The 27,319-nt window shown below is 38.4% G+C and overlaps 1 protein-coding gene across 3 annotated transcripts in view; it reads right to left on the minus strand.

Annotated features, from left to right (window-relative positions):
• The window catches only part of IMPG1 (interphotoreceptor matrix proteoglycan 1), a 53,203-nt gene that overhangs the window by 9,016 nt on the left and 16,868 nt on the right, over window positions 1–27,319 (minus strand). For 2 of the 3 annotated variants that reach the window (XM_038134115.1, XM_038134117.1), the window contains exons 5-13: window positions 25,012–25,079; window positions 23,910–23,995; window positions 22,702–22,848; window positions 21,384–21,442; window positions 19,641–19,661; window positions 17,983–18,236; window positions 16,462–16,538; window positions 15,120–15,621; window positions 230–798 (exon numbers count right to left, since the gene is read on the minus strand). In XM_038134115.1, coding sequence (XP_037990043.1) covers window positions 230–798; window positions 15,120–15,621; window positions 16,462–16,538; window positions 17,983–18,236; window positions 19,641–19,661; window positions 21,384–21,442; window positions 22,702–22,848; window positions 23,910–23,995; window positions 25,012–25,079 — 1,783 coding nt within the window. The remainder of the gene's footprint in view (window positions 1–229; window positions 799–15,119; window positions 15,622–16,461; window positions 16,539–17,982; window positions 18,237–19,640; window positions 19,662–21,383; window positions 21,443–22,701; window positions 22,849–23,909; window positions 23,996–25,011; window positions 25,080–27,319) is intronic. The other variant, XM_038134116.1, reaches the window with a different exon arrangement.

A 27,319-nucleotide genomic window follows, 5' to 3' on the forward strand; every position in this document is an offset into this window, starting at 1 on the left:
CTAGGTATATATCTGGGTTCTCTTCATCAAATAAAATCTTTCATCACTGACTTCATAAACCCTGTCTTCAGACTCTAAGAGCATCCCAGGCTTATGGATCCTTTAAAATACAGCTGATCAGACTGAGCTGTAGTAGGGTTTAGTATTGTTAAAATACTGTGCACTTCAGTGTATTCCTTTAAACTGTACCCAACTAGCACACCTGCAGTTCAAGTTGATTTTCACCCACCAATTGCAGGAACTGTTGCTCCAGTGCTTTGTATTCTGACGAGCTCCTGTTGAAGAGGTCATCAGAGAAGTGCATGTTGGTTACCCTCAGGCTGAAGAAAACCACAAGCTCTTTGCCTTTGGCTGCAGTGGTCATGGAGCTGGTAGTGACATACTTGAGCACCGGCGCTGGGGTGGTTTCTGCAGGCTCTGTGGTGAGCACTGGGATGTAGCCACTGCCCTGCTCCCCCTCGTCCAGCGTGGCCGTGCTCGCCGCGCCGATCTGGTCCAGCTCGGCAGCGATGTCCTGCACACCCATCCCGGTGCTATCCACAGGAACGCCCTCAGGGGCTGGCGCTGCGGAACCTGGTAACTCAAGGGACTGCTCAATGATCTCCGAGGGGCTGTAGGATGGGCTGGTGGCTGCAGGCAGCGGTGCTATTGGTGGCAGCACATCTGTCATGACAGCTCCAGGCTGCACGGTAGAGACATCGCTTGGACCAGTAAAGAAAGGCAATCCTTCTTCATAAGTGCTGGCTGTAACAAAAATGTCATCACCTGATGATTCTGGTTCTTCCATGATCTTAACTGCTGCAGGAAAACACGATAAAACCAAATTAGCTATGCTGAAAAGCAAGCATAAAAAAACATCAAGCACAGAAAAAAAACATGTATATGATATTTCCACTGAAATATTTTAAACAATGTTTAACTTTATCTAAATATGAAAATGTTAACGCCATTACCAAGAAGGTCTTCTGGAACAAAATACCTCATACACATGTTTGAGTGATGGGATTTCTGCAGGTTCTATGTTTAATAGTTATGCTTGGCAAGTCTTTCCTGAACCTCTACAGCACACTCTTGTTCTGAAGGTACATAATCACACTGTCAGTTTACATTGTCTGAAAGGGGATATTGGAGCTCTGAGCTCTCTGCTTGGAACACTTGTATGCCAGAGTCATTCTGCTTCCCTCTGTGAAAAGTTAATGCTATTATTTGCCAGTAATCATAAAATGTGATTACAAAAACAATACAGTCCCTCCAGATGCAAACTGTGTCAATTTACCCAAAAGACAACCGCAGCAATGAAAAAATATTCAAACCTTAAGAAGCCATCTACTGCGCCTGAAGCAGAATTTTTATGATATTCCCATCAGGGCTTGGCGTGGATCTAAGATATGTGATAACTGTAGCTGAAATCCAAATCTAAAGTGTCAGAAATGTGACTCTAAATTTGGCTTGCAGCTACCTGGCCACAATGACTTCACAATAAATGATGTCCTCCACCAAGCCACCTACCCAAATTGGTGCCTTTGTCCTTTTCCAGTGCTATACCATTCTTCACATGGAACTTTTAGCAGCCCCCTTCAGGCAAAAATCACTTATCAGCAGTAATGAAAGAAAATTTTCTCTCACTGATCAACTCTTCCTTTCCCTACATCCTAATTTTCTCACAGTGGCCAATGAAAATATGAAAGGAGAGCAAAGCTTTGCATTGGGAATATCATTGACCGAATGAGGTGGCAATTGTCCTGCCACCTCATTTCAATAGAAGTTTAGATGTTCTTCTCTTGCTATGTCCTCATGTTTCTTGTATGATTAAGGATATGGACAGATTAAAAAAGCAAAGCCTAGTGATGTTCTCTGTTTACAAAGCTCTTGCTATTACTTGTTATGCTGATAAGGAGTGAGAGTCACTTATCAGTTAAGAGAACTCAGAACAGCTTTGCTAGCATTAGTGCCTGAGGCATTAATGCAGGATGATCTACTGATGGGATGAGCCTGCAGCTCCACAGACATCTCTCTCAGCATGAGAGCACACACTCGAGCACACACCATTGTGATGGCATTTGTTAGGCAGATTATATTTTAGAAAGATAACTACAGGAGAAAGATGTACTGAAATGGCTTTGAAATTGCAGCAAATTTGAATCAGAAATACACAGTCATATATCTATTGCATGCCTGGCATATAGCTGTGTATATATATACATATGGTCTATACATAGACTATAAAGGTCTTCTGGCATCCTCTTATTACATGCAAAGTAACTTAAAAGGCCTTGAGGGCATACCAAGATGATCTCTGAGCATCAATCACCTGTTTTCATAAGCTGCCAGTTCTTAGCAATCACTGTGTCCCCAGCTGAAAGAGACAGACAGCAAGTGACCCAACAGTTTGTGTTGGTCCCTGTTGGTAAATGGGCTCACCTACAGCGGCACCAGTCCCAAACCCAGGGGTCACTGACCTGTTCTTTGTCTAACAGGTGTCGTGTTTCTGCTGCAAGACTTGCCTACACAAGTGACATGTTGAAATCAGCAGCACAATGATTTGCAGCTGGTTTTACCACGATTTTCCTCTGTCTACACAAGGCTTTGATAAAATTCAATCCTAAGAAGTTAGGAACTATGGATGAAACAGAGAAGACCTAGACATTTTATAAAATCAAAGAATGGTTTGGGTTGGAAAGGAACCTAAACATTGTCTAGTCCTGCCATGGGGAGGTACACCTTCTACTACACCAGCTTGCTCAAGGCTACATCCCACCTGTTCTTGAACTTCCAGGGATGGCGCATTCACAACTTGCCTGGGTAACCTCTTCCAGTGCCTCACCACCCTCACAGTAAAGAATTTCTTCCTAACATCTTACCTAAATCTACACTCATTCTGTTTAGAGCCATTCTCCCTGGTCCTGTCTCTACATGACTTTGTGAAGGATCCCTGTCCAACTTGTATACCTTCTTTAGGTACTGGAATGCACAGTAAGTCTCTCCTCAGAGCTTTCTCTTCTCTAGGCTCAACAAGCCCAGCTCTGTTATCCTGTCTCCATAGGAGAGGGGCTCCTGCCCGCTGACCATCTTCATGTCCCTCCTCTGGAAACCATGGTCTTTTTTGTGTTGGGGGGCCAGAGCTGAACAGAGTACTCCAGGTAGGTTGTGACAAGAGTGGAGTTCAGAACTGAATTACCTCCCTTGACCTGCTAGTCAGTGAAATGAAAAACAAAATCCCAACCCTTTGCATTTAAAATGTTGAGTTTATATATAACATCAATATATATTGATTTTCAGACTAGATGTAATGAAAACACTTTTTTTATTATGAGATTGGTGAAACATTGGAACATGTTGCCCAGAGAGGTGGTGGATGCTGCAACCTTGGAAATGTTGAAGGTCAGATTGAATGGGACTCTGGGCAACCTAATCTAGATGAAGATGTTCCTGTTTATTGTAAAGGGGTTGAACTAGATGGCCTTTAAAGGTCCCTCCCAATCAAACTTATTCTAAGAATCTGTGAATCCATATGTGCATAAAAATATGTATAAAATTTTGCAACAGAACACAAAATACACTTACATTGTTCATCACAAAGGAATTATTTGTAAAAACGTCACCAATTTGCTTTGTAGATGAGATTTTCATGCCAGAAGACAATTATGTTATAAAACCTCTACAAATACAAACTCGGATTTAGACACTCAATTTAGACACTCAAGATTTAGACACTCAATCTCAGCATACTTCATTCAGCATGAAGTTTAGTCTACAGAACTATCATTCAGGTGTAGGGAATCTACTGAGGGCACAAAATAAGTCAATGAAATCAAATATACTCCCAGAGTAACTGCATTGAAGGTTAAACAATACAATGGAATGAAAAGCTGATGTCTGCAATAAAAAGTGCAACTCAAATTTCAGCCACATCTTATCCTCCCACAAAGTTGTTTGCTGAACTCCCCAGATGTTTTTTTTTTGTACTGCATAGCCAAGGCAGGACAGTATTGTACCGAGAATGTTATAACAAAAATTAAACACCCCTTGGCAAAGACATGAAAACACTAAATTAAGAGGCAGTTTCGTATGCCCATGCTATATTAAATCTTTGTAAAAGGAGTTTTCCATGTAGGCATTTTTTCCCTACTCAAGGAATGAAATACATAGATTTGACTTATCAGAAAAAAATCAAATGCCATTTCAACAACTTTATTTTAGGTATCTGATTAGTTGGTCCTCATATTTTCTTAAATGAGGGAAACCCTTCTAACTGAACATGAATAAGGAGTAATTGTTAGGGAAAGGTCAAATTGTCATGAGACATTTTCCTAGTGGGTTTGCATTAATGAGCAGGCCCAGAATGTTGTATTTTAAGAGGTCCTGGCATTTCCTTTCATTCATGAGCATAATAAGCGCTGACGTATTTTCCAAGTCCACTGGTGGCTATTCTGTACATGTTCTGTATATGAAAGTTACAGTGCTACGATGTTCATGTATATATTTGCATACTTGCTCGCTGAAAGAAATAACCAAAGAAGGGAAAAGTGTGCAGTTAAGAGACTGGTTCATAATACAGAGTAAGAATCACCTTGTGTGCAGCTTTGCTGATGCCAATACCAGATGGATACAGAAAGTAGCTGCATTCAGATTTACATATTTTGTTGGTGCCTGAAATATCACTAAGTCCCCGGACACAGGACTGCTGTAGACAGACAAAGTGCTGAATTTATGTTTGAGGCCTTTAATTTTAAACTAGGTTGCAAGTAATATGAGGATTAAGAGAATTAAGAGAAGAGGATCATTAACTTAATGTGTCACAACAAGTGTCTCCCAACACAAGATTACTGATTACATCTTTCTAACTGTAAAGCCAAGCCAAAAGAGCCCCAGTGATCTAAGGCTGTCATTCTGTCTGTCTGTATGGATCCTCCAGAAGCAAGGTTCAGTGTCCATTAAATCTACAGAACTCTTTCTCCTCTGACTCCAGAGAGCCTGAGTTCACTGGGAATGCACACCATCTCTCCTCCATCCTCCAGTCCTTAAAACTCTTCTCTCTTTTAACTTTTTTCCTTAGCATACACACTGGAGCTCTTGACTGGTCTAACTTTTCATAGGACAGCCTGAGAGCGCGGCTCTAGCTCTGCTACCCACTCCATTACTGTGGTGTTCTGTGTAACTTATAGAAGCCTACGTCTTATTTTGAAAATTTCCATACCTTGCAGTTGTGCTTCATTATCAATGTTCTCAGCATCAAAGGTAAATGTCATTCTCACATGATGTCTCAAGATGAGTATTTTCTATCTTAATAAAATACTGCTTAGTAATGGTAATCTTCTCTTGTTATTCTCAGGACTATCCACTTCTACCTGACACTAAAACTTAAAGAGTAAGATAGAATTTGTGAAATCAAGATCTGAAAATCTAAACCGCTACAGAATTCAGGGCATTGAGCAACCAAAGCTTACTAATCCTGTCTATGTTCATTATGAATGAAGGATGATTCTTTAGCTATCTCCACATAGATATCAAGGCCAACCTTCAGTTCAGTACCAGACAACCCTGTCTTACTGACTTTCCTGCTTAGCTAAGTAATTTGTGAAAGGCCACAGACTGTGTTTGATTTGGGATGTGTTATGACATTGCCCTCATCTCATTGGGATCTTTACATGAATTCTTTCTGGGAGGTCAGTAGTATTATTTACTTCTGCAATGACTGAAGAAATAAAAAGCAAAGAACTCTTCACTTGTTCCAATGCATAAAGATTAAGAGCAAACCATTAAGAAAAAAGCCAAGCCCTGACTGCTTTTATTGCTCTCCAACTTTTCCCTCACAGTGGCCAAGTCTGCCTGAGAGCAGCAGAATGATGCAGCTTGCTACAGTCTGACTGTCCATAAACATTTCACCGGTGCAAGTCAGCCAGTCTTACTCAACTCACACAGAATTTTCAGTACAGGTACATTCTGACAAGTAACAATGCTTATCCTTCAGAACTTGAAGCGCACCCCAAATTTCTGCCCCTTTTCTCTATTTTTCTCCACTGTGCAACAGGAAAAAATCAGAGCAAATTTTTGTAGAGGATGGGACCATCCAACAGTTTTGTGGGATCAAAGTTTATTAGATTACAAAATGATAAAAACAAAAAACAAAATAGAAGTTACATGATACAATTCAAGTAATGTGTTGACCAAGGACCTAAAACAGAAAAGAAAAACATGATATTAGAAATTTAAAACCAGTGATTCTCTTGAAATTTCATTATCAGATGAGCACTTCAAGATTCGCCAAGAAAAATGAAAACACTGAACATACTTTTTCCCCCCCTTGTACTGTGTAGTCACGTGTATGAGAAAACAGTTCATGGAATGAAAGTTACAGAATGAGGAGTGTTTTGGTCTTCTAAATTGTCCCTTGGATGTATGTAGTCTGATTCTTCTCAAAGTTTTGAATTGGATAATGTAACTCTGTGTGAGAGAGAGATAGAAGGAGATATTTAAGTGGGAAGATCCTTCTGGCTTTATGTTTCATGGTAGGATTACATTTTAATCTTACAGCTATTGAAAAGGGCTTTGGGCCAGATGCCTTACTGCAGACTTGGCTTGTTAAATGCGTCCATCATGCTTGGATTGTGGACCTGAGCAGCCCAGGCCAGCCAGAGCACTGTTGTCAGGGGGCAGGCAGGATGCTGAATGTTAAACCCAAAGTGCAGTACAATTTTCCTTACAGCCATTGGCCCCAGGTTTGTGTGCAATCCCTCAAGAGACCTTCACATAACACTGGGGTGCAGAAGTCTTATGCCATAAGCTAGTTTTTCAAAAAAACACAGTTAAATTAATATTTGGGATTGTTCTCATATAACATTTCTGGAGTAAGGTATGCGAGCTTCATTTAACTTTTCCAATTGTTGTTGAGTAGCAGTGACAACACAAAGATGAAACACTGTTACTTAAACTGCTCACAGAACTTACAGGTACATTGGGAAACTAAAAATAGAAAAAAAAAAACAAACAAACAAGTGAGCTGTCCATAAAATACTCTCATCACTCCCTGTAAGTGTTACTAACACTAACCTTCAGCCCAATGGTTTTAAAGGAATTGTTAACAGGAGGAAAAAACCTCATTTTAACCAGCAGGGGGAAAAAAAAATAATTACTTTTTGTAAATGCAGCTGGTGTTGACTCTGTTCTCTTCTCTTCTGCCCTGCCACGTATCCCCATTGAAATAATCTGCCTTGATGCTTCCAGGCATGCATCCTCCTCAAGCCACACTACTTTGTTTTATCATTATTATTCAAGCTTTGCAGTATCATGTAGGCATATTATAAAGTTTTTCAAGATTTATTCAGCATAATTTTGGTGTTTCACTTTGAAGTGTCAGTGTCTGATTCTGTAATGGTGAAGAAGATAAAGGGACAGCTAGGTGTAGATATAGATGGTATAAAATAGGGATGAGAATGGAACTTTGAGCTTATTTTAATTATTTAAGACAAGTTTAACAAGGGCTTTAGCCACTGCTCTAGGCTACATATATATTTAGGAGAGAGGACTGAAATGTGTTAAAATATTTTCCCAACTTCATTCCTTTCAACCTCTAGAAAGATAAATTAAAACTATGGTAATTGCTATGGGAAGATGGACCTTAGGAACTGAAATCCTCAGCTATGAAAATGCCATTCACAAATAATACTTTTTGTTTTTTCAGTGAACCCCAGCAGGCTTTTCTGTGCCAGCAATTCCCTGCTCCAGCGCTGCTTGAAAGCCCATTATTCCAAACTGCATGGCAATAAAGATGGTTATTGAGGAATGTTTGACTGTGTATAAAATTTTGACTGTAAAACTCTGTTATTGGCACCACTATTCTACAAATATTGTACACTACAATAATTTAATTTTAAAAAGTCTACCAACTGGGGAAGAATGAAAGAGAAGGCCAAACATGTAAATACAGTAAAATGAAGAAGAAATGAAATATTTTGCATCCAGGCTTGGCTTAATCATGTTCTTACTGATGCATGTAATGATCTTACTGTTCTACAGAAGGAAAGTGAAATTTCGGTGTCCTTCTAATTTACACCTGGATGTCATTGCTTGAAATTGAGTTTAGTTTTTTCCTCTACAGAACTTCATAGAAAGTTTAATTGAGAAAGAAATGTTAAGGACTTATGGGAGAAAAATTGCATGTTATCCTCAAGCTAAAGTCAGAAATTACTTGCATTTGCAATTAAAACCAAAAAGTCTGTGACACCCCTGACAGCAGTTTAAGTTGTAAATATTGATAAACATGAATCACATTAAATTTATTACAAACATTATTGCAAATATGACTCAATATAAGATTTTTATGTATTTTTGTTTGTTAGTTGTAAACACTATAGTGTTTTTCAAACTGACTAACTAGCAGTTTAAATTGATATTAGCATCAGTGCTATCTATGTAAGGCATCTCAAGATGGCTGAGAAGATGAAAGTTGGATGGCCAAGCCCTGTCTATAGACAGAGATACAAAATTCCTTTGGGATATGGAGCAGATGATGCAGCAAAGATTATTCAGAGCACCCAAGTTACAACTTGTTTATAATAGTCCAATGCAGGAGGCATGAGTTTTTCTCTAACAAGGAACAGACTAAAAAAATTTCCAGTCTGAGGTCAAGTGGACTCTCCTATGCTGGAGAATATTGAATTCTCCAAAGAAGGGAGATAAATAATTTAGAAAGTCAAAGTTTTAGTACCATTTGATCATAACACAATTTTTTTTCAAACCCAGCATTTGTAGCAAGACCAAGGATTTTTAATAAGTGAGGGAAATGCATTATTTAGGGCATGTTAGTCTCAGTAGTGCCACTTTGCCTAATATTTGTTCCAACTGGACTACATGGCATGTAAGCTTCATTAGTTTCACTCATTTATGACATGACAAATGTTAACCTTACACTACCAGCACAGAAGTCTGTATTATTTGTTTTAAAAGATCCTTCTGGTTATATTGCTGCAAAGACCAGGGGTCTTAAATTAATCGTATTCAGGATGATAATATATTTAAAATACACATTTAAAAGTATTTGTGATACCGGCCCTTCAAATTCTGAACTTATTTCTGCCCTTTATATTTGCCTTTATTAAACAATTAGAATGAATGCAGTTATGTCTAAAAACTGTAAACTGCCTCAAGTTTTTAGCCTATTAGTTCTAAAGAAAATTAATTTTCTGGAACAAAGTGGAATTGAACCACAGGCAGCAACACATATATATCCCTCCTGGAGGGAGAGCTCCTTCATGCACTGTAACAAAGAGGAAGATTTATGGATGGTTTGTAGGCTTGACTACAAAGTGTGACTGAACAAGTGGTGGAGCACTGAGGTCTGTCTTCCTGCTATTTTCATAGGTGCACAACAGGGTGTTACATTTTTTCATTATTATACATTATTATACACTTTTTCATTTTACGAGAAGATTTGCATCTGGGTAAGCAAATTTTCTTAGCAGCAATATAAATTGTTTTCAGTACTTCACACAGTCATTTCAATGAATTATTGGAATTACCAGTTGAGTTTAAAGAAAGTTATCACTTGTTTTGGTTCATTTGTGTTGTGTATTTGGGGGGTCATGAATAAGGAATAATATTTGAGGGAAGACAAGCTTAGCCTTAAAGTAAAACAGAAGTGGTTGGATAGCTTAATAATTTAAACAACTCATGTGTTAAATTGGAAAAATAGATAGTGTTCACTTTCTCTCAAACTTTTTCGCTTGGATTAGTCATTTCATTTCAGCATTTCTAAGTGTGTTTTGAAGACGTGATGTAGATTTTGTTCTATTCCAATTGCTCCTGCTGTTCCCAGCATAGAGACAGCTGGGCAGAATGCTGTCCTTAAATTCTGACCAGATGCTAATAACTTATTTTAATATGTTTAGGACCCCTCAGGAATACTGTGAGTAGGCAGTTCTAACTGATCAAAACATTTCCTTCAGTCCAACATATCCTAATACGGGCCTGCTGGAAATCTTCTATTCACCCTCACCTTCAATTTATAGACAGCCTTCAGACTACTGAATATTGTATAAGGTGCTTGAGAAAATGACATTGCTAGACCTACCTGATCACTTCTCCAAACATCAGGCAACCTTCACAAAAAACACTCTGCATATCTGAAGCAGCAAGAGACAAGTAGAAGGGCAGAGAGAGAAGCTGATGGGGAAAAATGTCAAGAAAATCCTGTCAGTTTATGATCCAAGAAAACATAAGGAAAACATAAAAAATAGTCAAGAGAACAGAAAAGCTCTTACCCTCTATATCCATCGATGTGAAAAAAATGGTGAGCATTCCTGGCACAACCAATGGGTGAATTCCAATCCTGGGAACATCCGGAGGGGTTCTTGCAAGAAACAACGGGGCTTTCTTTTCTGTGACAATGCTGCTTATGCCAAATAGAAAGCTGTGCTAAGCAAAGACAGTGCTTGGGCAGCTGAGGTTGAACCAGAGGTGGAAAAAATCCACAAATATGCAAAACTCTGAGATTTTTCCCTAGACATTACTTGGAAATTAGACTGAGTATGCCACCTAATTAACTGTTGGGTAGCAGGATAATATTAATGGGAAAACTCACAGCAGGTTTGTGTGAACATGAGTTTAATTATGGCAATAATTAATGAGGCTTTTATCAGTTACACATACAGAGATGTGACCATCATGTACTCCTTATCAGTGGTTTCTTCTCACAGAAAAAAAACCTGAGTCTTTGTCTCTCAGAGTCCTTGAAAGCCTGAGGATGACCCAGGCTCCTCAAACTGAGATGCAGTACATCTGAGTAGTTGAAGGATTTTACTGCTAGCTTTGTTTTGTTTTGCAATAACTTCTCCAGAAATAATGCCGCCTCCATGATGGCCAGGATTTTGGGATAAACATTTACCTGGACTGTACATCTTGTTAGTGACGACAATTAAAACACATTCAAATTAAATTTCTTACTGTTTAGGAAGTGAAATATTATTGTTTGTTTTACTGCTGAAATTTTCTTGGTTTTTGAAATAACATCTGTCTAATACATTACATAAATTGCTTCCCTTTTGAATTGTCATACTGTTTTAGACAGTAGCAGGAGTACTGCAAAGAGAAGAAATTTACCTGTACAGAAGAAATGTTAATGACTTTTAACTGCAGAAGGAGAAAAATACAAAGAAAAAAGAAGAATGCTAGAGAAAAGTGATCAGGTATCATCTCAGACAGTAGGGGGGAAAAAGCTTTTTTTTTTTGCACTGACTGTAAATGGAAAATAGAAATAGACAATATTTTGAAGGTGCTACAGCAAAGAAAAACCTTTCTGAGGTGTCAGATGTTGAAATAGTGACATCTTATGCAGACATTTCAGAACTTTTCAATAAGAAATATGGAAACTTGTACCACAGGCTTTCTTCTAATTCTGTAGTAAAATCTCAGAACACTAGGCTTACTTTAAGGACAGCTTGGCATCTTCCTGCTGTTTCTGGACTAGTGCAAGAGGTGGAGCAGCTGCCATCACCCTGTGGCCAGAATGGGGCTCTAATCCCCACTGGCCTGCTGTTGGCTGTCCACAGACAACTTCACTGTGCAGAACTGCACCACCACAGCACTGTCTGAAAGGGGCCCTATGCCTCCTCCTGGCTCATCCCTCCCACTGGCTGCCCACACCTGACAATTCCCATTCTTCCATGGCTTCAAAGGACAACTCTCACCTGTTTCTGCTCAGCTTTCTCTAGGTGTTGTATGCAGAACTTTGCCTGTATGTATGTGTGTGAGGCTGAGGCTGTTTATCTTTTTAAAAGATGTGAAAGAATTTTTTATTACTTGCTCAGTGACCTCAGGCAGGCCCAGTTAAAGTAGTTGGTGTAGGATGTAGACATTCCATATTCAGGAGTCTGTAGTGATGTTCAGCTCCCAGCGCACATATGTGACAGCCAATGCAATAAAGCCCATCTCTGAAACAGACCTAATACCTAAAAGAACCTCAGACTATGTTATTTTTTGGTAGCCAGCTTTTCCTTTCATGGTAAAGAACAGTGAATTTAGATGTCTAAACATATGATGAAGAAAATGTGCTCCATCTTCTGGACAGTAGAGTGGGGAAATGGCTGAAGACTAATGCAGTAGAATTTCAGACAACTGTTTAGACCCTAATCCTCTGTCCAACCTTATACAGCGCTGTCTGAGTAGTTCCTGCCATGTCACACCAAAAACAGTCTAAACATTTTTTTTTTCTTCTTTAACGTTACTGAGAAAAGCAGCTATGAAATGCAGCCAGGAACAAAGTGTGAAATATTCTGTACCAGGTAGGTTCTGCTTGCCATATTAAAATTAATAGTACTAACACTGCTGACTTTAATAAAACCTGAATTTCCAGATTGAATTCCATCGGTTCCCATGAAATACACACTATATCAGGAAATAAAAGACTCCAGGAAATATCATACACACAGGACTGCCAGAATTGAAAAAGGCTTTAAAGAGGGAAAAAGTTTTAAAGAGTAAAGAGTATACATTTTAAAAACTCAATAAATAGGTTTTCAACAGCTCTCCTGACTGTTAGGCATGCAGTATGCTTTGTGTACTATAAGCTTTTAAGAAAATATAATAGCTGCAGCTTTGAGTCATTGCTAACACAGCATCCCTACTTTTTAGACAGGGAACAATTATTTTTTTCTCCTGCTACTCAGCTGCAGAAATAATGATGGCATTCTTATACTCCGGTGCTTGTTTCAGACATAACTTTTGTTCAACAAGGTGAAACAAGATAGAATGCCTTATTTTGGGGTAGGCTTTTTTTTACAGCTCTAGATTTTGTTCTATTTTGCAGCTTGACAGGTTCTAACCTAAATATGGAGCAAATAATTTCTTAAGGGGTCAGTGCAAGTGAGTGAAAGATCCTCTGCTTCTTCCCTTCAGTCATTTGGAGCTCATAGGCAAGAGATGTTTAAGATATGTGACTTTATGCAGTTTTTATGACATCAAGTCTGCAATGCAATGAGTGAATAGAATGAAAAATGCATGACTTTCCTTTCCCTGCAAATGTAACACTTTTCCACAGTTATAATGAATGTTATTTGAAGCTATGCTATGCTTTTATCAGTAGCACTACAAGACTTCTCAGCATGCATTTGAAAACAGTTGTATGTAAGACTTTTCATCATAAACATTATTTTCAGGAACATTTGACAACTGATTCTTGTAAGAAGTGATTTTTCTAAACTTTAAGTCACTCTGCTAATCATAACATATTTGTTTTTATCTCATTTCCAAAGTCTGTTTATAAAGGCAAGATTGTAGAATGGGATGTTTATATTCAGTGCATTAACTACCATGCTACAACATGACCATGAAAAGCGCTGCACTCTTCCCAGTCAGGAGATGATGGTTGTGTGCTCCCAAGTGGCACCTTTGACATCCTCTACTCTCTAAAACATTGATCCAGACAAACAATCCTACGGGCTGTAGGATGAGCGGACATTCCCCACTCCCACGCTTCTGCAAGGCAGGCTCATTGTGAAGGATTATGAAGGATGTTATCACCATGCAGGGAGTGTTTCCAATCAGCTCTGCAAACTGCCTGTTTGCCTTACAGGATGTGGCCAGGCAGCAGGGATGAAGGTCCCTTCCTGCTGGCTTTGGACATGCTGGATTAGGAAGAACATACTGAAAGGAGGAGAAGGGCTCACTCTTCTCACTTCAAGAGACTTCTAGAGTACAGGCGGGACATGAAAGGCCAAGGCCCGGGCAAGGAGGGAGCTGGTTGAGCTGGGAACAGAGTAGAACCTCCTATGGGAACAGGGAACTTTCCTGCAGCAGGGAGCAAACGTACAGGCTTTGAGCATGTTCTTAGACATACAGAAACACTGAGAGTGCTGAGTGTTGTTGTGTGAGCTAATGCCCTGAAGCTTTGCCCTGGATTTGCTTTTTATTTGTTTTCCTCTGTATATTCTTTTAGTATTGTTTAGAGACTGTGTGGGGACATCAAAGAATCCTGCTGACTCCCATGATGTGCTTACCTGCCCTCTGCTCTTCTTTTGAGAGAGTCAGTCAAAAATCCGAGACAAGGCACATATGAATATTCATCCAAGAACCAATTCCTTCCTTGTGCCTGTAGCGACCTCTTGCATCTTACACAGGAAGCACAGGCTTTGAAGTGTAAATAAAATTTAAGTTTACTGAGCTAACACTGAGATGGCAAGGCCAGGCCAGGGAGCAGCATTGGAGAGGGAGCAGACAAGAGCGGGGACAGATCCTCCTAATCATGGCTATTCCTGCTTTGCCAGTGGAGGCTCCTGCTCTGCATAATTCAGTTACCTGCACACAGTGGCTTCTATGGCTTTGTAGCTGCTGGTGGAGGTGATGGAAGCAGTAACCTTACAGATATTTTGCTATTCTGGGGGAAAAGCCTAAATTGTCTGTGCCCTAAAGCTGACCCCACTATCTTTGTCTGAACTTTCTTTAGTTTGCAGGGTCAGCTGTGGGAAATGTGTCCATCATGTATATTTCATTTGAAAGGCTGTATTATCCAGACTTTTCTCCACATATGATATATATACTTTTTTTCTTTTATTTTGTATTTTTCCTCATGTAGATGGGTGCCTCCACAACTACTGCATGGATAAAATGGAATAAGCAAATAGAGAAAACAGAAATTTAAAAAATATTTCACATTAATCAGACCTGTGGATATATACGCTTTTCTGATCCATGGTACTCTTTGCTTGGAAGAAATTATGTTATGTTACTCTCTCTGCTATCATCCACAACTGGCAGTAGAGCCACAATTAATTTACTTTCCATGTCCTAAGTACCATTTTTTTTAATGTTAATCTAGAACTTCCTTTTTTTTTTTTTTCCCCTGACATGCCTTTTTGCTCTGCCTTTTTGAAATTTTGCCATAATACTCTGTACAAAGTGTTCCATATCCTTCGGCAATTGTTGTTGGGTTTGACGACCTTGAACTAAGGTGCATTAGGATTTTGCTGAAGACACCATCAGAAATGTACATTTTTCACCTTTGGTTGTGAGGGAGAATTTTATGTCACAATGGAAAGGAATGGTTACTGCTCTGACATGTGACTACATGTGTCACAACAACTGCACCTCTCCTACTCTCTCTTATGCAAAAATCTCACATGCCTTACCTTGTCCAGACAGGCTGTCTTGGTCGACTTCCTTGAAAGGAGGTTCTGCTATGTCAGTCAGTTCTTGCTCCTCTTCAGCTTCCCTGTCCACCTCTCCAGCGGGCAGGAGATGGGGTGTGGTGAAACTCCCTGCGGTGGGCAGCTCCACTGGAGACTCATAGCCATCCGTGAGCAAGTCTTTGCCAGCAGAGTCATCTGCTGGGGGAGGCAAATAGGAATCCTCTGATTTTGGAGGACTGCTGGTGCTACCCGGAGCACTGAAAGGCACTGTGAAACTTGGGTGGTCGGTGGCAATAACTTGGGTGTATGGATATCTGTCCTGAAATGGTTCTCTGGAGGGTTTGGTAGGAAAATCAGGTTCAGATGTAATAAAATTATTAAATTCTTCAGGGATGCTGATTTCCTCACTAAGAGCAGGGCTTTCAGTTGTAAATTCATCAACAAATACATCTCCTCTTTGATCCACTGTTGCTGGACTGGGATAACCTAGTGGGAGTTCCTCCTAAAAAGTTTTTAAAAGCAGCTTTTATTATTATGTTTGAGTTTCATTGCTAAAAAAACAATAATCTTTAGCCACATGAGCTAGCAAATAGCTAAGTCAACATGGAATCATATTATGGGTTGGGTTGGAAGTGGCCTGAGAGCTCATCTAGTCACAACCCCCCCTGCCATGGTAAATGACATCTGCCACTAGACCACATTGCTCAATGCCACATCCAACCTGTCCTGGAACACTGCCAGGGCATCCTTAACCTCCCCAGGCACCCTGTTCCAGTGTCTCACCATCCTCACAGTAAAGAACATCTACTGCACATCTAACTTAAATTTCCCGTCTTTCAGTTTGAACCCATTGTCCTTGTCCTGTTAGTAAGGATCCTGACTGTCTGTCTGGCAGCCCCTCTCCAGCTTCCCTGCAGGCCCCCTTCAGATACAGGAAGGCTGCTACGAAGTCGTAGGATGTGTAAAACATTTGACATGTGCATCTGATCCTGATCACAGTTCCTGTAATTTTAAAAGTGATCAAAGAAAAATGACCTTTACTATCCCTGTAAACTGCTCTCTTTCTGTCATTAAGATGTCCTACTGAACTGATGAGACACTGTTTACTTTGTAATTAAATCTGGAAAGTGTAATCAAGCAGTAATATTCACCTGTAAATGCTCCAAACAGTATCACTGTTGCAGTAAAACAACACAACATACATCCTTACACAATGTACAAAAGGCACATCATATGTTATTCCAGCAGAAGAAACTTTTTGTATGTTTATGTACCTCCTAACACTGTTTAATTTCTTTTCCCGTGAAGAAATAAATAAACATGAAAAAAGTTATGAACCTACCAAATCAGGGCCTGCCAGAGGAATAGTGACCACGCCTTGGATATCATTGTCTAAATCACTAGGTGGTACAATAGTTTCTGCAAAGAAAATCAAAATCATTAGAAAGAGAGAGAGAGAGAGAACACAGAATACTTCAGCACCAGCACATTGAAAACTGATCAAAACACATAAACTCAATCAAAAAAAAACCAGTACTAAAATGTTCTCCATCAAAAAATTGCTTTTAAAAATCCATCTACAGACAAAAAAAGCATCAATTCCCATTCAAAAAGGCAATTATGAAGAAAACCAAACTTTATATGCACTTTTCTTCATATGCTTTATTTAGCATAAATGGAATAGGTCTGCAGAGAGCTGAACCATGGAGGAATGCTTAAAATCATCTGAAGTGTGAATCCCTCAGTTTAAACCACATGGACTAAAATGACTCATTACATTGTGTTCATTAAGCCTCAAGTCATTCCGGTTTTACCCCGAGTCCACACCATTGTTAATGTCGGTGTTTTGGCTTTGGTGCTCAAGTTTCTCCTTTCACCTCTCAGAGGAGATCTTAAAAGTAATTGCATGCAAACTGTTTTTCTAAAATTGGTTATTAGAATTAACTACTGGGAGAAAATGGATTAAAATATTTATTACTGAAGTGTTCTATATAAATTTTTTCTTGGACTTTTCCTCCACATTAAAATATGACGCTTTACTCTTACAGGAAGTATTAGTTCAACTGAATAACTTTTTTTGGTAGGAAATGCTGCTGTTTGCAAATGAAACACTGTAGCTTAAATTCGGCATGGGTTTTGAGGTTGTTTCAGTAAATATGCATATGAAAAATTATTTCAAATTATTTCCCCCCCTTTTTAACACATCTCTCAAAAAGCAGACTGCTAGCTTTGCAAAGATGATTGATGACCTAGAAAGGGATATTTATTAGCTGGGTTACTGAACAGGGTGCAGACCTTCAGCTTCTGCTGGAGGTTTTCACACCCAGCTTGTCTTCTACACTCCCTCTGTGTTTCAAAGTGTGAGTGAAACACATCTTTACTGATTTTATCTTGGGATCAAATGTTGTTTAAGGTGCTGATCTCTCTGATGTTGCTGAAAGGTTAGATGGCTTGCTTACAACCAAGATAAAGCTTTCAGAAAGCTAATCTGATGTTAGAGGCAGATCTCACTTTTTTTTTTTCTTGTTAAAGAAAGAAGAGTGTCCATACTGGAAGTTAAAATGATACAGTGAATACTCATAGTATTTATTTTATTTTTCTCTTCTTAATGATCTTAGTGCACAAAACCAAACCAAAACAAAACAAAAAAAAACAAGAAAAAAAAATCTAATATGGTTGCAAGTTAGGCTGTACAAAGACACACTTTACTACAAAGCTTAACTTATTTCAACACCAAGAAGAATGGACTATGTCAGATGAAAATAATCTGTTAGAGAAGCAAAGGACACCTTACTGAAATTGCATCAGTTTGGGAAGGCAAGATTCAGGCTTATGCCTGGCACCTGCCACCTGCTTTACTGACCATCAGTAAACTGCAGTGTTCCAAGGTCCACTGGCAGGGACTGGTCTTCATGGAGTGCAGTGGCAACCAGCTGCTGAAGGTCTGTTACTGTCAGTTTGGTTGCTGATATTTCTCTCTCTTCAACTGGAGAAATTGGTATTTTTTCGCTTTCCACTTTATTAGATCCAATAGTTGAGATGTCATCTGCTGTGCCTTTGGTTTCTGAACTATCTCTCTCAAAGTTCACCACGTATCGTGCTACTGTGCTGCTGGATCTGCAAGGGGGAAAGGTGAAAGTGCCCAGAGCAGCAAAATCAGTCACTGGCTGAGAAGTGATTTTCCACACAAACAAATCTGCAGCCGTAACATATTCTGTTAGAGTAATGCAACTGTACTTCTTTCTAATGAGACTGTCACCTTCAAATTACTTTTCCTTCACCTAACTCCTTTTTTTTCCCATGCATAACTTTTAATAAAAATTCCCACATTAAAGATAATTGCAAAAACCTTCTAACATAATCTAATTTAATCTGACTAGTCAAAAATCTGTAGAACTGGTAGTATAGTCTGAAGTCCTTGACTACTGATTCAAATAGCTATGAAGGCATGCTGGGGTTATTAGAACCCATAATCACACATCAATTATTCACGAACCTATGAAAAGGGATTAGATAGTTCATAAAACTGCAGATGAGCAAAAATCTTATCACAAGAGAAAATATTTTTGCTCTTTTTCAAAGAACAGCCAGTTAATGTGGCCAGCAAATCACTTTTTCACAGTGGGAGTTAGCTTTTCCTGGTGCAAATGGGTGTGTATGGCTTCTCCCTAGACGTTCATGTTTAACAGAAGTCTCAAATATTCACCACTTTTAATACATCATTTTTTGTACATGTTAAATTCACCTAATTAAATGAAAAATAGTGAGTACATTGTAAACATTTCTATTCCACTATGTTACTTTTTTTTACAATGTCAAACAACAATAGAGAGAAGAATTTCACTTTTATCTAGTGTGTGCTATATATTTGCATTTATATGACATTGCAAGAATTCAGGAAACACATTAGGAAATTCTTCCTTTTAAAGCATGAGCGAAAGGGAAATTCTGGGAAACTGCTAGACAAATTATTCCCCAGTAGCACTTTTAAGCAGCAACAACAATAGACTCTGTAGCTGTTTGTATTATCAGTGAAAATCTCCCTGCATTTTATCAAGCTACTAACTGGTCTCTTTGCTATTCTATCTGGCTTGATAATGGAGATAACAAATCAAATTCTACATACTTATTGGAAATATTGTGTACATGGGAATACAGCTGGAAAACAGCAGATCAAAAATGAAAATTCGAATATAAAGTTTTCCTAGTTATTTTTCACTTTCAGTATACAGTTGGTATAAATCTTTAGTCATATAAATGTGAATTTTCTTAGGCCAAACATTTTCTTTTCTTCAGAGACCTCCTGACAAAGTTTGATTACATGAAACATTCAGATTAAAGTTAAAGATATCCCTGACACTTTATAGCACAGATTTTGTACTTAGGTGGAACACAACCAATTCACTTTGTCATATCAAGATAAGGACATTTACTGATTTATCTATGTACATAATAAAATTATTAATAATCATAATTATTATAATTAGTCTATAAAACAATTATGAATGACAGAAAGATTACCCATCTTTCTCCTTCTTCTGTCTTCATTTCATCGCAGAATAAAGAATGTGAGAAAGAATTGCAAAAGAAAGAAAAACAAGGATTCATGTTTACTGGTAAATCGTTGTCACACACATCACAGCCATCTTTTGACAATTTATCTTATCTTCTATGTATCATCTATAATTTTTATCTCTGTGTGAAACTGCTAGTCTACCCTCCATCAATTCACTTTTTCCCTTCCAAACAATGGGAGTCACTGCGGTTTGCATGGGGAAACAGGAATTTTACTTTACCATGGCACTCTGAAATATCAGCTTTCCTATTTCTGTCATTAAATGTTGCAGTCTGAGCCCTGTCACTGCTGAACTCTGTGGTGGCAATGGGCACTCGTGGCAGTACTTTCTATGATCACAGTTGCCACCCATGATGTCTACTCAGACTGTGGTCACAGGGGTAACTTGAACCATTCATTACCTCTGGAAGACATTCCCATGTTGACCTTCTACATATAAAGCTCAGTTATTTTCCCTGGTGAGTTCTCCAACACACCTATGATGTTGTCTTTCTTCACTGCCTTGTGGGAAATGCTGCTAAAATATGTAGCACTATGGCGAAGGGAGAAGGGACAGCACCACCCATCTTTGCTGATCTGTAACTCCCAAAGCTGACTAAATTACTGGATAATGGGAATCAATCCAATTTTTCCACACTGATGAATGTTCTTTCATACCAGCTAAGTCCAAGATATGACACCAAAATGGATCCCAGACCTCCTGGAGCCACAACTAAATGAGGTTAGGTATTGCAAGTTGCAACTGTGAGATGCTACTATAGATTTTCTCTGCTTGCACTGCAGTAGGCAGCTTTTTGTTTTATTAATTTCAATATAAAAATATAAGGAACTAATTTTCAGGCTATTTTGCTCTTCTCTTTCCTTTTCCCCAGCAATTTTTGCAGAGAGAAATACTAAGAAGAAGGATGTTCTTGTCTAAAATTGCATTGCCATATGAGTGTTCTTCCAACATGTATTAAATATTGCTAGAAGTACTGAGTGTTCCTGATGCTGTGCCATAAGATTGCATAAATTTGTCTTTTTTCCCTGCTCTTTTTTTGCTTTTTGCAGTTTCTTAGTATTAGTTATTTGTTTTTCATTTGACTCTTTATGCAATGTCCTCCCCCTCCCCTATAGATTCTCTATTGAAAAAGTACACAAGCGGTTGTGTTAGTAGTAAACACACAAGGAAGCTAAAATGAAAAGAAATGGCAAGACAAACACAAATTTAATGAAAAAGTGAAACTTTTTCAATTGTTTCAAAGGCCTGAGAAAGAACTACTGAAAAAGCTTTATATGTCTGAACACGTATCCTCCTGCAACCCTCTCTTGCCAAGGCACCTACGCGGGGACTTATGAAGGGCAACAAAACAGTTGTCATCTAAATAATCACGCTACTAACTCTCTTTATCTTGTAATTTTATAAAGTCCTTAATACAGGCTTGTTAACAAACAATTCAAAGAACTTATTGTGTCCTTCAAACTTCAGGGGAATCAAAGCTACTTTTGCTACTTCAAAACCTCATAGTCTCACCTGGAATGGGTCTGCAACTCCTGTCATATTGTCCCTATGATATTCCCATAAAATTGCTTTCTGTTTACAGCAATACACAGCCCACTGTTCTACAGGTCTCTTCCTTTTTGAGGACAAGAAGGAAGAGGAGAACCCTAGGAGCCAACAAAAAAGAGAGCCCCATTTTCTTACTTACTTGAATCCTAAGACGCGGATTTCTTTGAATCCTGGAAGTTTCTCAAATATTTTTTTCATCTATAGAAAAACATAAAAAAAAAAAATCAGCATAAGATCTATGACTGAAAGGCAACCACAAGATGACTACCTAGAAAATATTTTTCGTATTTCAGAAAGAGCTTTAGGAAACAGTCTCAGCTGTGCTCTTTTTGGTATCATTGTTGCTCAGCTTAAACACAATATTTCCTTTGCGTATACTTGTTGTATTACCTGTTAATATTGCTTTTCTTAGTAATATAATTATGCAAACGAGTGATAATCTATTTCATAACACAGCAAGTAAAACAACATTAATAAAATGGTTTTCTCATTTTCAGTAGTTTTGGTTCATTAATAATTTTGTGATTCAAGTCACCTGTAAATTGTTAATTATTTAGTAATATTAAGCAGCTGCGGATGGGTTTAGATTGTCTGATAAATCATTTAGAAATTAAACAGTTTTGACTGTCTTGTACAAACAGAATAACAATACATTCTAAATTCTAATGTTAACAATAGTACAATTACAAGGTTTTGAATAGAAGAGGCATTGCATGTGTACTACACAATGTCTGCAGGCTCTTCTGTCTGAAGGTAATACTGAAAATCTTCAGAGAAACCATGTTTTGCCAGCTCTGCCAATGCATCCTTCACCATTTTTCTACACATATCTGGAACCGAACCAAGAAAATGAAATAGCTTCCACTAAGGAATGCTCATGAAACTGATAAGAGGCTTTAGTTAATTTTACTAAGAAAACCTTTTGGGAACCTAAAGTCATTAACTGCTATCAGTTAAACTGATAGCTGAACATTCAGTTAATATTATTAACTGTATGAAAATACGACAGATGTTCCAATTCTTACATAAACCATGGTAATGCACAGTGAGTGTATGTCCTTTGAAGAATAGTTCAGACAACAGTAGCTAATTACTTTTAACTTTTATATTATTTTTCTCATTAGGTTTATTGTAGAAATTAAATTATGACAAAGTGCTGCCCATGAATTCCTGATTAAGTCTGAACAAAATTCCTAAAGTTATTTTGTTCATTCATTATCTGAGGCTTCTACTGATGTCAAAGATGTTGGCTTGTTAGCTTGCTGGCTGAACAGATGGCTTAAATATGGGGATAAGCAGATACTACACATGAAGGAAATGTGAAGGTCTTGAGAAAACAGGAATGACCTGTTTAAAGTGAGGGCAGTACATACTAAAGCTATTGGAGATAATTTCATAGTATGAATCTCAGCCAAGGTACAAAGTCGACAATTTTTTCATTCACTAAGCATCCCTACCTGTAGCTGAAATTTGGCAGCTAGTTGTTTGTACTCTGGGGAGTTGGGGTCACTAAGTTCAGCTGTGTACTCCTGATCAGTGAGAGTCACACTGAATTCCACCATTTGCTCCACAGGCAGTTCAGGGACTGCATTTGTTCCCAGCTCCTGGAAAAGAAAAGACAAGGACAAAAGGAGAAGAAATAAAACTAAAAGATATTTTTCCCCCTCACAATTCAGTATTTAATAGGTAGAAATGTTCCTGTTTAAGCCCATCCCCAAAATAACTTTCTGAACTACATTCCACAAAAGGTGAAAGTTCCTAGGTATATTTGTTGGCTTAATTCTTCTGTCTTTGCAAACAAGTTTCTATTACTTGAGAGGTAACTTGAGAGTTGCCTTTGATATACATAAATGAAGACAAAGAGAATCAAGCCTTTCTTGCACAGAGACTGTTACCAAGTCTTAGTTCCATCATCATAAAGTCACAGAGCTGTTTCATGTTCAGAGGTTTGCATTTGGTTTTTTGCTGGTAATAAAATGGAATTATCCCTACCCATGATACACCTTTTTTATGCAGTTGACTTTGCTGCTATTAAAAGTTGTCGTACTTTGTATGCTGTTTCCCGACAGTATTTGTAGCTTATCCCTCCACTGTGAGGCCACACATCTGTGCTGAGACCACAGCAGCCAGGACAGGGAAAACAACAGCCCTTCTCAGCACCCCTCCCCTCTCTCAGGGGTGCCTCTTCCAGCAGGTGCTGTTAGTGGGCAGAGGGGCAGCCCCCAGTGCCCTGATGCACGACTGCTCTGGGGAGACAGCAGTGGAGGACTCTCTGGCAGCTGGCTGGGCAGAAAAAGGCAAGCAAGGCCCAGTCTTATCTCCTGTGTCATGGCAAGCCCAGTAGGTATTCTTTTTTGGCATTATTTAAGGAAGAGCAACGTTACAAAACAGCGCAAAATAGGCAACAGGCCCCTACTCAAAAGAATGAAGACAGCCTAAAAGCTGTTTGCGATGCTTTTGTACTTTTTACTATGTACTCAAAAACCATCATGCCCTACTCCAGTATATAACAGATGCTAATAAACCCCTTCAGTCCTGCTAGCTGAAACAGAGGGGAGCACTCGTTTTTAAGCACCGTTTATAAGGTTTCTCCCTCTTTCCTGTTAGCTAAGCTCAAAAGGAAAAGGTAAGTGAAAAAGTGGGTAGGAACACAGGCTGCCCTCACCTTCACAGGAGTCTTTGTGTCATTGAAAATTTCATTGAGCAATGTCCCATTAGGTGCGTACGGAGAGAGGGGTGTGCCAGGAGAGCCTGCAGGGGGGAAAGAAAGAAAAGTCAGGAAAGAACGGCTTGCACATCAAAAGCCTTCCCCTTTGTGTGTTGGTCAGGTGTCAGCTCACTGGAGCAGCTTTCCCTCAGGAGGGTGTGCTTGAGCACAAGCCTGTGCCAATGGAAGGTGGCCATGACTTAGGGTGTGGGTAAAGCTGCTGCATTTTATACAATGGACAGCCTTTCTTCCAGGTCAAACATTAGTAGTGTGGCATGTGTGTGACTAAAGGCAAAAATGGCACTGGCTATGAGCAATGAAATTGTGTGAGTTAATAATATTTGGTCAGTTCCTGTCATGCCACATCATATATCACCAAGTGTCTAGGCTTAATTTTGCCAGTTGAGATCTTTGTCCCTATGACAGCCACTTTTCTTTAGGGCTCAATTTAGGGTAACAAGAGATGTTGACAGGGTTTTCCACCTAGAGGCCAAATTATCATGCTGGAAGTCCTTCCTAATAAGATTTCATTATATTTCATAAGAATATATGTTCAGGATGGTTTCTCCTTGAACCAAAATGATCACATTTACAGGTTTTTATCACTGCATGAATTGCTAACATTATTTTAAAGAACACAACAGGCCTAATTGTAATAATCAGATCAATTTATTGTCTTGGCACCACTCTGACTTTCTTGCTTGTCAGTATTTATTTGCCTTTTTTGCTTATTTTGGCTAACAAAATGCAGCAGTTGACATTCTATGTGGTATTTTTCAACTGAAGAAAAATTAACGCTGTATTATCTAAGTTTGAAACTAGGTAAATGCATACATTTGAAGACAAACTTTGAATGCAACATTTGAGTAGAAAATATGTTGTAAAGAGATAAAAAAATTTCTTCTCAAAGATTATTTTGCTTAAACATTTTCACTCCACTGAACTGTTGTAGAAGCATTCTACAACATTCATTAAATTATAGCCTTTTAAGACCTAAGAATCATTTGCCTTAGCAATTTTATTTAACAGGCAGGCACAGAACAAGCAGATTTGATTTTACCTGTAGAAATGGAGGGAATGTCTTCCACCTTTTTGCCTCCTGTTTTCTCTGCTGATATTTCATCTTTCCTAGCAATCAAATAGAAATGAGCGATTTAATTATCTGCATATGGTACCAGCAATGACAAAAGTGTGAAAAACTAAAAACATATAGAAATGATTCCTATATTAAGCATAGTTTAAATGAGAGAAATTATCTCTAATGTAACATTTTGTGACCTGATTAAACAGGCAGTGGAACAGCAGGACTCCCAATCCTGTCATGAATCTGCTCATGAGGTTTTGGGACAGATTTTATCAATGCCACCAGAGGGATGGGATCACAGAGATTAAATCACTGCACTGGGTCTGTTTTTTTTACTCTTGGAAGTCATTGAAGGGTTGACCACTGTCTAAAATGGAAGAAAGGCTTCTTGTACATCACTTAAATCAGCCTTTGTCTTCTTTGCTGTTTCTCATCCTATCAAGGTAGTTCAGTGAGGGCTTTGGGATTCTTCTAATTTTAGAGCCAATGAAAATTTCAGGTTTCAGGTGTGTTTCATATGGTGTGGTGTAAGAAAATAGTGGGTGGGCTTATTTTTCAGTTGTCAGCCTGCATAATAATACCATAAGAATGCTTCCAAATAATTATAGTATCAAATCAGATTCCTGAATCCAGATTATTTTGAAGTGTAGGAATGCTGGTGTTTGCTTCTGGATGTAATATTCATAGGTTAATGCCTACCATGGTCCCCAAGGAGGACAGCTAAAAACTTAAGTAAGAATATAGTGGGTATGATGTATCACAGGATTTAGTTTGGTTTGTTGATAATTACTTTCTGGTTTAAGTTTTGCAGTCATGTGGTGATGGATACACTTTTAATAGCTACTGTTAGCTTGCTTGGAAAACAGCAATAGTATCTATCTCTAAGTACATTTTAAAATAAATAGATGTAATAAAGATTCTTTTACTTGGACTAGAAATTATTCTATAGCCTTAAAACAAAATTATTATTAATTTGTAGCTTTTGGGAAAATTAAGGTTCTTAGATAAGAATCTTCTAAGGGATACTTTGAGATTTTGGTCTCCTGAAACTGGGGGGTAAAGTAGAATTCCTCAAATTTTCTACAGTGCATAGAGATGGAGTATTTGTGAAAACTGGTATGAATGAAAGAAATAAGGGCACTACAAATGTGTAGTGTGGTGTTAACTGAGACAGCATAAAGCTTCCAGCATAGACAAAAAAGGTGTCCTGAGTTACAGGAACAACATAGATGTTTAATAACATAAATAAAGGACATGAATGAATGACAACTGATTTACCATGTCCTCTGGATATCTTGTGTGGTGAGAACTAAAGTATTATTTGTAATGTTTTCACAATGTTAACTAGTTTTGTGTTGTATCTATACATGGAGACTGATTTCTCGACATGACATCTACAGAAGATACAAAATATTTTCTAGGCTACAAAGTAGTAAATATGAAGTCCAACCAGGCATAATTATTGCTGTCTGTATTTCCAGCTAAAATACAAGAAATTTCATGGAATTAAATTCACCTTCAGTGTTGTGTCTAGGGAAAACAGTACTGTTCACAGAGAACCTAAGAACTCTGAGATCAGTCGCTTGGCTTAATGCCTTGCTGCTGCTGCTTGCACCAGGATGAATGAAAAGGCCTCTCTTTGGACTTCCAGGGGAGTTCAATTAGGCCCTACATTATTAAAAATATGTCAGATCTCCCATGTCAGAATGAATTAAGATACGTAAGACCTCTGTGATCAGGAGACAGTGTAACCTCTGAATGGAAAAAAGATTATTTGCCTGAAAATCTTTGGAAAGTGAGAGAAAACGTAAAGAAAAAAACCAACAAACCCATCAATCAGAAGTTCTGGACAATGATTTGTCTGGCTGCGCTGTAGTATTATACAGAGAACCAGAGTTCAGTATGGTAGCTTTAATCCTGCCATTCTCCAACTTCCGAGCATTGCCAGGAGCATACTTTTTCCAAAGAGTTTACAGAATAAAGTATCACATCAATTAATGCTGTCATGATGTATAAAAATACAGGAGAAATCTAAAATGAAGGCACAGAGTTTTCATGTCATTGTTTAAAGTGGCCTCTCAGCTAAACTTTTATGAAGCTGACTTTCCTTTTGAGAATTACAGTAAGTTTTGTCACACTGCCAATCCACACTAGCCTAATGCAAAGTCTTTGTCAGGGTTTCATACTCACATTAGTCTGAGAAAACATTCAGGGGTGACTTGAAATGCACAGGTAACTCAGCCATTGGGCCATATCCATTATTTGTGATTTAATTACTATGTCC

Source organism: Motacilla alba, chromosome 3 (genome assembly GCF_015832195.1).
Source record: "Motacilla alba alba isolate MOTALB_02 chromosome 3, Motacilla_alba_V1.0_pri, whole genome shotgun sequence".
Classification (NCBI taxonomy): Eukaryota; Metazoa; Chordata; class Aves; order Passeriformes; family Motacillidae; genus Motacilla; species Motacilla alba.